Genomic DNA, 14,694 nt, shown 5'->3' with positions numbered 1-14,694 from the left:
TGTCAGAGATGCTTTCTCCTGCTGCCTTTCCTGTTTGTGCATATGAAACAGGGACATTACTGCAGTGAGTGTGTCCTGGGCACTGCAGGTCCTTTCAGAACTCATGTTAACCCTCAGAGAACAGCTGCACAGGGCAAAGTGGGATCTCTGCAAGTGTGGGTGTCTCTTTACTCCACGCTGGCTCGAGGGCATACGTATCTCCAAGCATGCTTGTGCCCTTGCTGCCTCCTCTGGTTATCGGTGACTCACCAGTAACCACCACCTGGGTTCTGTAGGTTTGGGGAGCCAGCTGTGTTGGTATTCTTTGATCCCACAGGGATTGAGACAGGCAGTGTGGTTCTGAAGCAGCCGGCCAGCGTAGCTGAGATCCAGCCCTCCTCCACAGTGGTGCTGCGGTGTCAAATCGATGGCCACCCACGGTAAGGGTTGCCTCCTGAGGAGTGGACCCTGCCAGGGGCCCCTGCACCTTGGCTGTGTGGTCTCTCTCTCTCTCTCTATCCCCCTCCCTCTCCCCCGCCACCTCTTTCTTTCTTTCTCCTCCTCCCCCACCTCCCCTCCTCTCTCCCGCAAGAATTCAGTAGAGTCAGGGAAGGCGAAAGGCAGGATTGAGCCTGTGGCTGAGCACCGTGGGAGAAGGCAAACGGCTTCCCCAGAGCCGCGTAGCAAGGAGCACAGTAAGGATGGGCTGTCACAGTCCAGTTTGCTGAGCTGCTTGGTGTGCTGCAGTCACTCTCCGTCGCTTCCCAGTCGTGTCCCGTCCACTTGGCTGCATGTCTCATGGCTTCGTGTCTGTGTCGGGCCAGCAGTGGGACAGAGAGCCAGGGAACTGGGCCATCTCTGGGCTGTCTCCTCCGCACACCTGCTCTCGGGGCAGCCCCCACCGTGCCGTGCCCCTGCTCACCTGCTCACCCCTGCCTTGCAGCCCCACGTGGCAGTGGTTTCGGGACGGCAGCCCCCTCCCGGACGGCCGCAGCACCTACTCTGTCAGCAACAAGGAGCGGACGCTGACCCTGCAGAGCGCCAGCCCCGATGACAACGGGCTCTACTACTGCTGTGCCCGCAGTGCCGTCGGCTTCGTCTGCAGCCACAACAACTTCACACTCGGTGTCATCGGTGAGTTGTGTCCCGGCTGTTACACTGCCCTGCTCTGCTGCAGGGGAGCCCTCAGGCTTGTGTGACTGTCCTGGGCAGAGACAGACCCGACAAATCCTGGCCAGGCTGGAGCCCAGCCCTGTCTGTGGGTGTTAGTTTGCTCCTGTGTCTTTCTGGAGCAGATTTATGCTGTCTTCTCTTGTAACGCAGCACCCTGGAGGCTGTAGGTGCTCCTGGTTTTGCCAATATCATGCCATGTTGGTAGATGCCTTGTTGGCCTTTGGAGGCAAGGCCCAAGGAGGGCGGGAATTGTTGACATTAGAGGGGTATTTGGAACTGGACAAGGGAATTTTGCCATCCAGTGCCAGCTTTGAGCTGTTTGCTAGGAACCAGGGTGCTCGGGGCCTTGCTGGAAGCAGAAGGGGTTTTCCCCAGAGCAGCTCCTACATGCAGTCCTGGGCTCTGAGTCCATAACTCCAGCTGTGCTGGCACATTTGCCTCCTTGGGGCTTGTGGGGTGTGCCCAGCTCTTCTTTGAGCTTTCCCCAGAGCACTGGTGTGGGAACACCACAGGCCCCTCTGTCCCTCTCACCCTCCTGTGGTCTCTGCCATTGCAGACGAGAGCTTTCCTCAGGCAGTGATCGTCCCACAGGACCTCATCGTGACCAAGAATGAAGAGGCCATGTTTGACTGCCAATTTGCAGCTGTGCCCCCTCCCACGCAGGAATGGCTCTTTGAAGACAACCCCATCACCAACAGATCCAAGTAATAGGGACCCCAATGATGTGGGCAGGGCTGGGAGGAGAGGGGCGCTGTGTTCCAGAAGAGAGGTCAAACTCTAGTCTGTACATGAGGGCAAGCATGCAACATCAGAGTGGCCATGGGGATTGATTTCTAGCTTGACTGGCTTGGGTTTAGCAGGGTCCTCATGCCTGGCATTTACCTGAACAGGACTCGGGGAGCAGTTTGTCCACAGCTTGTCCCACACAAGTCTATGGGGCTGTCAGTTCTAGATGCCCATGCATGATGGCCCCGCAGTTAGGGATGTCTCTGAGCCCCAGATGTGGTGATCCTATGGAGCCGGGGAAGCTCAGCTCCAGACACCCACTTGGGGCAGTTCACAATCAGGGATGTGTCCCAGTACCAGATGCCAACATGTGGTGGTCCCAGACTTGGGAATGCCTCCCAGCCCCCAGCATCTGCACAGCAGTCACAGGGCCCATGGCTCTCTTGCACTTCCACATTCCTCCCCAGAGCCAGGAGTGTTTCTGAGCCCCAGACAGCCTGAGCATGGGGCAGTCTGCAGAGCAGAGACAGGGATCCAGAGCTGGGACGTGTCTCTCCCAGACTCTGGAAGGCAAGCAGTGCCATCTGGGTGCCGGATGCCCTCGGCCTGGCAGCCCCCGGGCGCCACCTTGTGTCCCCTGCCCCTTCTCCTGGCTCTGTGTGCTCTCAGAACTGGCCCATGCCTGGTGTTGTGCTTTTTTGGTGGGAGCCAGCTCTTCACCAAGAAAAAGACTTCTGTGAGCTCGTTTCCTCCATGAAGAATGCGTCCCAGCCATCTCCTTGTTTATGTGTGGTGGGAAGCTTTGTCTTGGCACCCTCTTGGTTTCACGGGCTCATGCAGGACATCTCAGTGCTGTAGCTCTGGCCCATGTCCTGCAGAGATGCCCACTGAGCCCTTCCTCTCCCCGCGTGCCCAGGACCACCGTGTTTGCCAACGGCTCCCTGCTGATCACCCAGGTGAGGGCTCGCAGCACCGGTGTCTATAAGTGCGTTGGCCACGGGCAGAGGGGGAAAGCTCTTGTGCTGAAGGCAACTCTGCGGCTGGCAGGTGAGGTCCTGGGGCTGGTGGCAGGGTGGGCAGTGGGTCCCAGAGTTCCAGTGCCACTCTGGAGCTGTGTGACAGTACAGCAGTGGGTCAATACACGCAGTGGCTCATCCTTGCTGTCTGGATGAGGGGAGCAAAAACAGTGTGTGTGCTCTCTCCTTTAAATGGTGCCTCTTGTGTGAATGATGATGCTGGTGGGTTGGCTGCATGTTCTTGCCCTCTTTGAGCCTTGTGGTCTCTTGTTCCTCTCAGAGATCGAAGACATGCCACCCTTCTCCCCGAAGGTGTTGACAGCGAACCAGGGGCATCGCGTGTCCTGCACTGCCCCGCAAGGCATACCCACACCCCAGGTCTGGTGGGAGAGAAACCAGGAACGAGTTCCCACTGCTGGCAGGGTGTACCAAGAGGCAGAGCAGCTCATTTTCACCAGTATCACTGAGATGGATGCAGGGATCTACACGTGCCATGCTGCCAACAAGGCTGGAGAGAAGAAGCAGGAGCTGAGCATCACTGTGGCTAGTAGGAAACTTTCTGAAAAGGATGGGAGCAGAAGAGGGGCTGGATAGGGGGTTAGGGTGAGCTGGGCAGCGTGGCTCGTCACCTCACTGATACAGAGAGGCACCTCTCATGCCTGAGCTGCGGAGCCCCATGGCTGGTTGCACCCTGCCTGTGTGTTCTGCACTGCTGCTGGCCAGAGGGGTAGTGAGTGGCTCTTTGTAACCCCTTGCCTTTGTGCCCAGCGGTACCCAAATGGGTGGAGATGCCCAAGGACAGCCAGCTGGAGGAGAGCAAGCCAGGATACCTGCACTGCCTCAGCAAGGCCTCCCTGAAACCCACCATCACCTGGTACCGCAACGGCGTCTCCATTTCTGAGGTGAGGCGACAAGTCAAGCCCCTGCCCCTCATGGGCACTTCTGCTGGGCACCTGCTCTGCTGCTGCTGTTTCTCACCTTGTTCCTAGGCCCAGCTTCCCTGTTGCCCCCATTTTGGCCATATTCCTGCCACTAGCTCCATCCTGCTGATGTGTGGGTGCACATTTGGCTGTTTCTTGCCACTTGGCTGGCAGTCAGCCCTGTGCTTTTGGGGCAGGGGCAAGAGAAAGGTCCCCGCAGCTTGTCTCAGTTCTCCGTGGGGGTCTCAGCAGGGATGTGTTTATCTGAAGCACGGTGTGGCGTGTCAGCAGTGCCACAAGCGAGGGCTAATCCTAGGGCTGGTGACAGCGTCATTTCTGCCCCGCTCCTTCCCCCGCTCTGGGCAGGACTCGCGGTTTGAGATCTCGGAGAACGGGACGCTGCGCATCAACAACGTGGAGGTGTACGATGGCACCATCTACAAGTGTGTGAGCAGCACCCCGGCAGGCAGCATCGAGGGATACGCGCGGGTGCACGTGCTGGGTACGCCGCTCCCCGTGCGCGTGTGATACCTCTGGCTCCAGGGTCTCCTGTGGCGGGGAGGGAGCCTAAACGTCACCTCTGTCCGTTGCAGAGAAGCTGAAGTTCACCCCACCACCTCAGCCCCTGCAGTGCATGGAGTTTGATAAGGAGGTTACGGTGTCCTGCTCGGCCACGGGCCGGGAAAAACCCACCATCCAGTGGACTAAGACAGGTCAGGGGGATTTGGTTGTCATATGCCTGCTTCTGACCTGAGCCCAGGGGAGCTTTATGTTGTCCCACCTCCAGCGTGGGTGAAGCAGCAGTGTGGCCCAGTGCTTCCTGCACGGCTGCTGCATCCGTCCTCTCGTGTCCTGCAGATGGGAGCAGCCTGCCGTCCCATGTCAGCCACAATGCTGGCATCCTGTCCTTCCACAAGGTGAGCAGGAGCGACTCGGGAAACTACACGTGCATCGCCTCCAACAGGCCGCAGGGCGAGATCCGTGCCACCGTGCAGCTCGTGGTAGCAGGTGAGGGCTCTGTGGCAGGCAGGGGCATCTCCTGCTGTGCTGGCCTTGCGCTGGCTTTGCCTGCGTGGCAGAGAGAGCAGTGTCTGGCCTGACCCCGAGCTGTCCCACGGCACTGGGTGTCTGGTTTGTCAGTGCTTTGCGTGCAGCCTGAGAGGCACGTGCCACCGTGCTGGCCGTGCTCCCTTGTGGGAGCTTAGCACCATTCCCAGGAGCTGACAGCGTTGGTGTCGGCCTCTCTGCCTTCAGTTTACGTCACCTTCAAGCTGGAGCCAGAGCCCACAACGGTGTACCAGGGCCACACAGCCATGTTCCAGTGCCAGGCAGAAGGGGACCCTGTACCGCACATCCAGTGGAAAGGGAAGGACAAGATTTTGGAGCCCGGCAGGCTCCTGCCCAGGTACACAGCCTCCATCCCAAACTGACATGTAGCACAGCAGGACATTCCCAAGTATCCCTCATCCCTGCTCAGTATGAGGGTGCCAGTGGTGCAATCCTAGGTTCCCAGCTTGGTGGGCACGTAATTTACTCCACGTGCCAGGACCTGGACTCTCCTACCCCCAGGGTTTCCCTTTCTGCCACAGCCTGCCAAGCTGTGATTGAGCTGCAGTCATCTCTTCCTAAGTGTTGCACAGCCTGAGATGGTAGCTGATGGCAATGGGGGGATGTGAGGCTGAGGCATCCTGGGGAGGGGGAGCTACACGTGCCCCAAGCCTGTCTCTGCCCTCTGGTGTTTGCCAAGAGCTCTGTGCGTGTGCTTGGCAGGATTCAGATCATGCCCAATGGCTCCTTGGTGATTTACGATGTCACCACTGAAGACTCTGGAAAGTACACCTGCATCGCTGGCAACAGCTGCAACATCAAGCACCGGGAGGCCTTCCTCTATGTTGTAGGTAAGGAAGGTGCCCAGTGTTGGGACATGACCTCCTAGAATCCCTGTCAGTTCTAGGCCCTGCTTCTGGTCCTAGTTGTGCCTGCCAGGTAGTCACAGCAGCATCCCCACTGGAATGCAGCAGAGTGTGCTGTGGGATGTGCCCAGTGCGCTGTGGCTGGGTGAGGAGGTGGCCACAGCAGTGGGTGCGGGGCTGGGGGGCTTTTCACATCCCTCCAGCACATTCCTGAGCAGGATTTGGGAAATCCCTCTACACCCCCATGTGTTGGATGCTCTCTGCCCCACAGACAAGCCAGCAGCAGAAGAGGATGAAGGACCTGGCAGCCACACACCCTACAAGATGATCCAGACCATTGGGCTCTCAGTGGGGGCGGCTGTTGCCTACATTATTATTGTGCTGGGGCTGATGTTCTACTGTAAGAAGAGGAGAAAAGCCAAGAGGCTGAAGAAGCACCCAGAGGGCGAGGAGCCTGAAATGGAGTGTCTGAACGGTGAGGCCGGTACGCCTGAGGGTGGGGGCTTCACTGCTGGCCCCCTGTCCCTGTGCTTGAGGGGCAGGGAGATCCCAGGGAACAGGACTCCTCCTAACCCATGGACTCTTGCTCTGGTTTTTGTCTGGTGAGAGCCAGCTTGGTGCTGCTCTACTCAAAGCAGAGACCTGCTGCCAGGTGAGAAGGAGGCAAGTTAGTGTGAAATCTGAATCCCAGCCTCACATTTTGGCCATTTCTGTCTGCTGAGTTAGGTATCACTCCTGCATCCCAGCACCTGTGCATGGGATCACATGTACCAGGGGAGGGCAGGATCCCTGTTGCTGTGTAATAAAATAGTCCTCTGCTGGCCTCTTCAGATCAGGAGTTCAGCAGCTCCTGGTGCTGAAGTGAAGATGTTTCACTGAGCTCCCTCTGTTATCTCCAGTGAGGACTTGTAAGTGGTGGGGTGCAGTTGAGTTTGCTGTCCCTAATTCCCTGTATCTCCCCATTCATACTCCCCATAAATGCAGATGTTCCCCCTCCCAATTCTCAAGCACACAGCCATGTCCTGATCATGTGGAAGCTGCTGTGAGGGCCTAGCAAAATACAACTGCTGGGTTTGCATCCTCATTTTCTCCTTGCATTGGCACTTTGAACAGAGCCAAACCTTAAGAAGAGAAGTCTGGCTGTGGGGAACCTCCTAGGAGCAGGGGTACAGAAGCATCTCAGCAGCTTTGTGCTCTGCATCTGTCACCACTGTGAGATCTTTCCATGGAAAAGTCACAGGCGGCTCACCTGTCCCAGCAGGCTCTGGCCAGCATCCCCTTCCTGGGAAAGAATTTCTTTCAATCATTTCTGAGGTGGTCTCAAGATTTCTATCTTGGTCTGTCTTTATTATATTTCTCTTCTGCTAGAGTTTGCCTCTTCTTATGTCCTTTATTTGGAACCAGGTTAGCTGTCAGGTGCATCCTCATTCTTAAAAGCAGACCCAGCTTCCCAGATGTCTGCACTCCAGTTTGGTAGTTCCATAGCCTCTCAGGAGAAGTGGTTTGTGTTTGCTGTCAGCTCTAGTGAAGTCATTCCACTCACCACAGTCTTGAAAGATCTGTCTCTTTGCTTCTTTTTGTTGTGGTCCTTCATTAGCTGCGTGACACAGAGTATTTCAGCACCTGCCTCAGTACTTAAAGTACTCCCTGGCTGACCACCAGCTGGCTTTTCCTGAGTGCCTTCAGGATCCAGACAGATTTAACCACTCCATGGACTTGCAGTGGATCTTTGCTATGGATTTCCTATGGATCTGTGCACTTCTAACCATCCAGTTACTCTACGAGGTCATGTCCTTGGTGCGCCACATTATCTGTAAGGAGAGCTTGCTCTCAGTATCCCTGTCTGACTGTGCTGCTTTCTTCTTGTTGTTGTTGAATACAGACATAGCATTTGGGGAGGCTCACGGCTGTGGGGACTGATTTCTGTGCTAGTGTCTCTGGGGCAGCATGGCTGTATCTGTTTCTCCAGGAGATGCTCAGGTGTTGCAGGCAGGTGGGCAAAGCAGGCAACTTCCTTTTGCTTGGTTCCCCTCTGGGCTGCTGCATACATAAATGAAGCCTCCTGTCCCTTTGTTACCAAGTGCCTTGTCCAGGCTCTATGAAACATGGGAATGTCTGTTCTCCAAAGTGTCTCTTGTTGCTGCCTGCTGGTGCTGTCTCTCAGTGGCAGCACACTCACTCTGCAGCCTTCAGGATTTTTTTGGCACAGTTGCAGTGGTCGTCTTGTGTTATCCTCTTGGCTTCAAGCTTGTGGTCTTGAGACACAATCAGTCATGAGTGCAGACAGCACAGGGTCAAACAGTCCTGCTGATAATGAGTGTAAAAACAGGGAGAGTGTAAGGAGCATCCAGCTTTGATTTATAGTATAAATGGTGTTTTTTTGGTTTTATCTTTGCAAATCTTACTCCACCATGTGAGAGCAAACAGCTGTCAGTAGCCATGGCTCTTAAGTCAAGGTATCTCAGTGTTCACAGCTCCAGTCCTACCTGTGACAAAGCCATGGTCCCTGTCATGGTGGCCAGGCCTGCTCAGCATGTGCACACACTGTGATACAACAGCCTGTGATGATGCCTGAGATGAAACTACAGCCAGTGGGACTCCTGTTGGAGCTAGCTTGTGCTAGGTTGTCTGAATTTTGTGATTTCCTACTGTGTGGCTCTTTGCCTAGTGCTTATTCCAGGAGCAGCTGAAATGGAGTAGCACAGAGTGATGTTGCAGGTGTGTGAGTGACCCTAGCTCAGGGTTGTTTCCTGCTTTAAATTCCAACTCCTGCCTTCATTTTATGGAAAGTACTACTTCCTAGTCACCAGGTCTGATCCAAGCAGTAAATACATGGAAAATCGAGGTTTGCCATCTATGCAGTCATTTCCCTACAAGCTGCCTGTAAAATGCAGGATTTTGTACTTTCTCAAGGCAATCACGTTTTCTCCTGTTCTCTGGCTTGTGTTTGTTCTAGGGCAGTGAAGTTCCTGTGCAGAAAGCTTGCTGGGGTTGATTGTGAAGAAACTGCTTCCTAGCACTGCTTTAACCCAGTTAAAATCCAGGCTGGTCTGGTCTTACAGGTTCAGCATTTCCAAGGACATTCCCAAGGCTTGCTGGGAAGTGAGTAAGGAGCAGGGACATCAGACTGCAGCAGCTGATGCCAGATAGACTTGAGAGTGAGCGGTGTCCATCTGCTCCATCTCTGCCTCACCCATCCCATCTCCTGCTGCTGGAGTTTTGTCAGCGGTAGCTTGGATGTAGCCACTGCTTGGGGATGACTGAGTGGCGTGGGATGGACAAGGCCAGATGGGGCTGGCTGGCTCTGGGACCAAAGCCATTGCTCAGCATCTGATTTCAAGGGTGGCTGCCAGGCTGCCAGAGGTGGGGCAAAAACTGAGGCCAGGCCACTCTGCTGCCTGGGGCTGGAGTGCTTGGAGCGTCAGAGCCCCAGGAGGGGCTGAGCCCCAGAATAACTTTCACTGTGTGGCCTGGCAGGATGCTGAAGCTATTTGTGCTTCCCTTGCAGGCGGTGCTTTGCTGCAGAACGGGCAGATGACAGCAGAGATTCAGGAAGAAGTGGCCTTGACCAACCTGGGCAGCAGCTCTGGGGCCAGCAAGCGCCACAGCGCTACCGACAAGATGCACTTTCCGCGTTCCAACCTGCAGACAATCACAACCCTGGGTATGCTGGGCCGCCCTGGCCTTGTCCCCACTCCAGCAGGAAACTTGTGGCTGAAACCCCGGCATGTCCCAGCCAGAAAACATGTGGATGTTTTGCTTACAACCCAGGATGTGCTGGGTACAGAGGGCCCTGCAGCCCCTGGGCTGTCAAGCACACCTGCTGTCCTAGTGCAGGACGTGCTGTCCCATGTGCTTCTCTACACTTCCAGGCAGGGGGGAGTTTGGTGAAGTGTTCCTGGCCAAGGCCAAAGGCGCAGAAGATGGTGAGGGTGAAGCGCTGGTGCTGGTGAAGAGCCTGCAGACGAGGGATGAGCAGCTGCAGCTGGACTTCCGGCGGGAGGCAGAGATGTTTGGGAAGCTGAACCACGCCAACGTGGTGCGGCTACTGGGGCTGTGCCGCGAGGCAGAGCCACACTACATGGTCCTGGAGTACGTGGACCTGGTAAGGGCCCTGCCAGCAGTAAAGCAGGGACATGACAGCAGTGGGTGTGGGGCCTGCAAGTGTGACAACAGGCTGGCAGCACAGGGCAGTCAGGGTGTAAGGAGAGCTGAGCTTACTGCTGTTCCCAGCCTCTGGAGGAGTCTCAAGGGGAATGGGAGTCTCCTGCAAGACCTGGAAGTGATTTTGTCCTCTACATCCTCCTGATTTCTTGTTTATGTCCTGGACTCGGTTATATAAGCTAAGTTGTGGGACTCCATGCTGCAGAATGGCTGTGAATGCTAAGGGCTGTGAGCAGTCTGGAGTTTGTAGGAGAGAAATAAATTTGGGGCATGAAAAACCTGGAGATTTCAGGCCTTCTTGCCCTGTTCTTAGCCAGTTGAGGCCCAAAGATATTGGCTTGCCCTACAAGGCAGGGACCAGGAGGACAGGCAGGAACTGTGGATCAGGAGATGAGGATCTGTGTGCCTGCCACATCCAGGCACTGCAGGGACCAGTGGGACTTGTCAGGATGTAGAGATGCTGACTCTGAATTGCTGTCTGTCTCCCAGGGGGACCTGAAGCAGTTTCTGAGAATCTCCAAGAGCAAAGATGAGTCTCTGAAGCCACAGCCGCTCACTACCAAACATAAGGTGACACTGCAGCTTTGGAAGTGCTGTAGGGCTGGGGACCTTAAGGAGGGCAGCCAGTGCTGACAGCTCTCTGGGGTCAGGTGTCTCTCTGCACACAGGTGGCCCTGGGCATGGAGCACCTCTCCAATGGCAGGTTCGTGCACCGGGATTTGGCAGCCAGGAATTGCCTGGTCAGTGCCCAGCGGCAGGTCAAGGTCTCATCCCTGAGTCTCAGCAAGGACGTGTACAACAGGTCAGGGAGCCTGACAGGGGAGCGGGAGGGGATGAAATGGCACCAGTCTCACTGCCTGTCTGTCCTGCCCACAGCGAATACTACCATTTCCGCCAGGCCTGGATCCCGCTGCGCTGGATGCCACCTGAGGCTGTGCTGGAAGATGAGTTCTCCACTAAGTCGGATGTGTGGTCCTTTGGGGTGCTCATGTGGGAGGTCTTCACACATGGGGAGATGCCCTACACTCCACTGGCAGATGATGAGGTCCTAGCAGGTATGTGGAGTACCTTGTGCTGTCCCTGGAATTGTAGCCTACTTGCTTTTCGTGTGGTGAAGGGGGGCCAGACAGGCTGTGTGACAGTGCTGGTCTGGCTGGGGAGGCTGTCCCAGCCTGCATGGAGAACTGCTGCTCTCCTTGCATCCCCCAGAGAGGATCACACCCCTTCCCAATGGCCCTTTGAACTTTTTCTTTCGTGCCAGGTCTGCAGTCAGGAAAGACGAAGCTCCCGCACCCCGAGGGCTGCCCTTCCCGCCTGGCCAAGCTGATGCAGCGCTGCTGGGCCCCCAGCCCTAAGGACCGGCCCTCCTTCAGTGAGCTTGCCACCACCCTTGGGGACAGCCCAGCTGACAGCAAAGCCTGAGCCCCCCAGCCCTTGCTGGTGAAGGATGTGGCGGGGTGGACAGGGGTCTGTACGTGCCCGGAGAGCCCCTGGCACTCCCACAGCCCCTTGCTGAGCCCGACCCCGATGCGCCAGCAAGCAGCTCAGAATCAGCAGCTGCTGGACTCAAAGCACAAGCCAGTGTACCCCAGCCCCCCCCCCTCCCCAGTGGGTCCCAAAAGACAGCCCTTGCTGCCTCCTGCCCCCTGCCTGCTCAGCCCGGTGCCCTTAGGCTGCTGGTGTGGATGGAGCGCAGCTCCCCTCCCACGGCGAGAGCTTGGGCATCCCTGCTCACCACATCCATCTCTGCCGGCCTGGCCCGGCCCTCTCTCCGTCCGTCTGTGCTAGGCATGCCTGCCTTCCCCTTCCCCATGGGGACAGGCCAGCCAACAGGAGCACAAAGTGCCTGGCATATGAAGGAGCTCACTACCTTTCCCAGTTACCCTGTGCCTTTTTTTTGTACTTATGACTCTGGGCAGAGCCCCCTGTCTCCCTCTTCCAGAGCGCTGACTCCTCCCTACCATAGTATTTCTGTTACTGGAATGCAGCCTAGAGTGGGTTAGTTTGTTTGCTTGAGTGGAGGGTACTGCAGCCAAGAAGGGTTGGGTTTTGTTGGGTTTTTATGTGCTGCTCTCAATAAAGAAGGCGCTTTTTTTTTTTTTTTTTGGTTTTTTTTTGTCTTTGTAAAATACTGTTGTCAGATAGCGGTTTTCCTCCACATGGATCCTAGGAAGGGTTTGGGGCAGGTTTCTCAGACATCTGTCTGCTGTGTTTAACCCCTTTGCCCCTTTCTGAGGTGAATCTGAGATGCTGTTCCCAGCGCTGTGTGCCCTGAGGGAGCATTTTACCTTAGCACTTACTGTCTCTGTGGACAGTCGTGGGTTGCTCTCCAAGAGGGATTTGTCTCAAAAGAAAATGTTCCACTCAGACTCCACGCAAACAAACACTCCTGGACCTGTTAATTGGCTGCCCCCACCTCAGGTACTGACTGGGTTTGTGCACCCACCTCTGGGGCAGCTTTGCAGCCCACGGTGGGTTGTGGCTTTGTAGAGGGGACTTCAGCTGCTGCTTCTTGCAGGATGCTAGCAGGGCCGTGGGGACACTGGGGGGAATATCCTGCTGTCACAGATGTGGTCTGCAGCCCTCTCCTCTGTGCTCAAGGCCCAGAACAATGGCACAGTCCTGGCAGTCTCTTCTTGGGAGAGGAAAGGTGTGCACATGGTGTACGAGAAGCGCCAATCCCCTCAGCATGAAGGTGAGCCAAACCAGCACGGGCTTGTCCCTTGGAGCCAGAGTGAGGCACGGGGACCAGCAGTTTCACTTGGCTGCACAGCCCTGTGTTTGGGGGGGTTATATAGACAGATCTGAGCTTTACAGGAGGCCTGATGGGGCTGAACTGGAGGCAGTGGGCATGAGCTGCACAAGGGACATTCATACTGGGTATTAGGGGAAATGTTTCCTCTCAAGGGTAATAAAGGTCTGAGTCCCAGAGAAGCTGTGGCATCTCCATCATCATCATCGGAGACACCCAATCCTGGACCAGAGAAGTCCTGAACTACCCAGTGTGGTTGGCTCTGATTTAATCAGGAACCAGAAATGTCCAGGATTCTCTTCCCATCTGTGCTACCCAAGAGATGCTGGAAGGGGGGAAATGCTCATTTCTTGGAATGTGCTAGCTGGCTCTGAGCTCAGATTTGGTCCAGACTTGGAAACTGGGTGCAAACAAGTTTGCTGGCAGTTGCTCTGCCAGTTCTCAAAGGTGTTTGTCCCTTTTCCAGCACTTGTGTCCTGCAGGTGGGAGCTATGGACTCCCCATGCCAAGGTTTCATGGCAAGCCAAGCTGTGGCAGTGGCTGGGTGCTGGGCCCCTCTCTAGAGAGGGACGGCCAGGTCTAGTTCACTGGCCCTGGTGCTCCTTGGCGTAGTTTGCTTGGCAGCAGGTGACTGCCACCCTGACCCCTGCCTGCCTCCATGACCAGAGGGCCTGGCCACAGCATGGGATTGGTGGTGCTGGGCAGACCTGTTAGAGGCAGAGGGATCAGGATCTGCCTTTCCTTCTACCCTTTGCAGCCTCATGTCCCTCTTATTGCTCCTCCAGTCCCTCCTGGTGTGTGCAACCCTTCTGAAGTGAGTGTTGTGGCACTGCTGCTTATGTGCTCTCCAACTTACAAGTGACCTGTCTCATGCATTTGCTGTTGTTTGATGTCCTTTTGTTCCATTTCTCACATCCATTCCATTCCTGTGGACTTTCCTGTCTGCTGTCCTTCCTTCCAGGCAGGAATGCTGCACTCTGTGGGCTGATTACTGCAGCCAAGCCACTTGTGCTGGCCTGGCCAAGCAGAGTCTCAGTGATGCCATGGCTAAAGACCAGAGATGCCAAGGATTTTGGGGGTACCACCCTTTTTCTGCCAGCTCTATGCATGCAGGCATCTCGTGTAGTGGGAGGGTATAGCATGGCTGCAGTGAGCTGGTTCTGTGCAGGACTGGGGGCTCTGCTTTATCCCAGCACATCCTGGAGGCTCCACTGCCCGTTTGCCATGCAGTCAAGACCTGGTGACTACAGGGAAACACCCAAATGGAAAGTCACCAAAGCTAGGACAAACTCCAGACCCAAAGAGTACAGAATGATGGAGGTTGGGATTGTGTATTTTTGGGAGTGATGTCATGAAAAACTTCTCTATCATTGGGGATGGGACAAATGTTGGCCAAAGTAATTGGAAACGGCAAGCTGAGCAAATACAGTCCCGGCTAAATGTGGTGGAGCAAAGCAGGGAATCGGAACCTCTCCTGGAGAATGAGGGCACTTGGGCACTTGGCAGAGGTGGGATCAATTGCCTCAGCCCAAAGGGAAGGAACAACTCACAGACCATGTGTGAAATCCAGGGCCAGAAAGAAGCACATGGCTCCATCAGAGCACAGGTCCACCTAGAGAGCCACCAGCTGAACGGCTGAACATTTACTGAACAGTATAAACAGCAAGCAGATGTGTGTTAGTCCCGATGAGCAACTCCCTAAAGCATAAAGACATCCAAAACAGGCATTTCCTGCAGTCCCTGATGTCTTCTCTTGCCCTAAAGTTAGCCAAATTCCCCCTGCACAGCTGCATCCTTTGAGTACCCCTGCTCCACGAGTGCACAGATCTGCTGTGCAGCTTGAGGAAGAGCTTTTTTGTTTGCTCTGATTTCCTCTGCTGCCCTGTGACTCCTTCAAGTCGGGCACTTGTGTGGAAACTAATGGGCCTTAGTTGTCCTAAGCAGCCTCACCTGGGACTTTCCCCTACACTCTTGAGCTGCATTTAAGCTCTAGCCTCTGCTTTCAGGTTTGTTTTAAGCAAGCTTGTAGGTGTTCCTGTTTTGGCCTTGCC

At 55.5% G+C, this 14,694-nt stretch overlaps 1 protein-coding gene across 2 annotated transcripts in view; it reads left to right on the top strand.

Moving 5' to 3' along the window:
• Positions 1-11,974, top strand: part of PTK7 (protein tyrosine kinase 7 (inactive)) — a 35,073-nt gene extending 23,099 nt beyond the window's left edge. The window contains exons 3-20 of one of the 2 annotated variants that reach the window (XM_005534034.3): positions 317-419; positions 923-1,113; positions 1,709-1,856; positions 2,795-2,925; positions 3,175-3,441; positions 3,663-3,796; positions 4,181-4,316; positions 4,408-4,527; positions 4,673-4,822; positions 5,069-5,219; positions 5,585-5,712; positions 5,999-6,202; positions 9,236-9,391; positions 9,600-9,832; positions 10,381-10,461; positions 10,542-10,693; positions 10,768-10,946; positions 11,153-11,974. In XM_005534034.3, the coding sequence (XP_005534091.1) occupies positions 317-419; positions 923-1,113; positions 1,709-1,856; positions 2,795-2,925; positions 3,175-3,441; positions 3,663-3,796; positions 4,181-4,316; positions 4,408-4,527; positions 4,673-4,822; positions 5,069-5,219; positions 5,585-5,712; positions 5,999-6,202; positions 9,236-9,391; positions 9,600-9,832; positions 10,381-10,461; positions 10,542-10,693; positions 10,768-10,946; positions 11,153-11,313 (2,825 nt within the window). In that variant the 3' untranslated portion in view covers positions 11,314-11,974. Of the gene's footprint in view, positions 1-316; positions 420-922; positions 1,114-1,708; positions 1,857-2,794; positions 2,926-3,174; positions 3,442-3,662; positions 3,797-4,180; positions 4,317-4,407; positions 4,528-4,672; positions 4,823-5,068; positions 5,220-5,584; positions 5,713-5,998; positions 6,212-9,235; positions 9,392-9,599; positions 9,833-10,380; positions 10,462-10,541; positions 10,694-10,767; positions 10,947-11,152 lie in introns of both variants that reach the window. The other variant, XM_014262506.2, reaches the window with a different exon arrangement.
• Positions 11,975-14,694: the final 2,720 nt, after the last annotated feature.

This window comes from Pseudopodoces humilis, chromosome 3, assembly GCF_049639895.1.
Source record: "Pseudopodoces humilis isolate 2021_Gansu_Grassland_sample_001 chromosome 3, ASM4963989v1, whole genome shotgun sequence".
Lineage (NCBI taxonomy): Eukaryota > Metazoa > Chordata > Aves > Passeriformes > Paridae > Pseudopodoces > Pseudopodoces humilis.
This window is presented reverse-complemented; position numbering and strand designations above follow the sequence as displayed.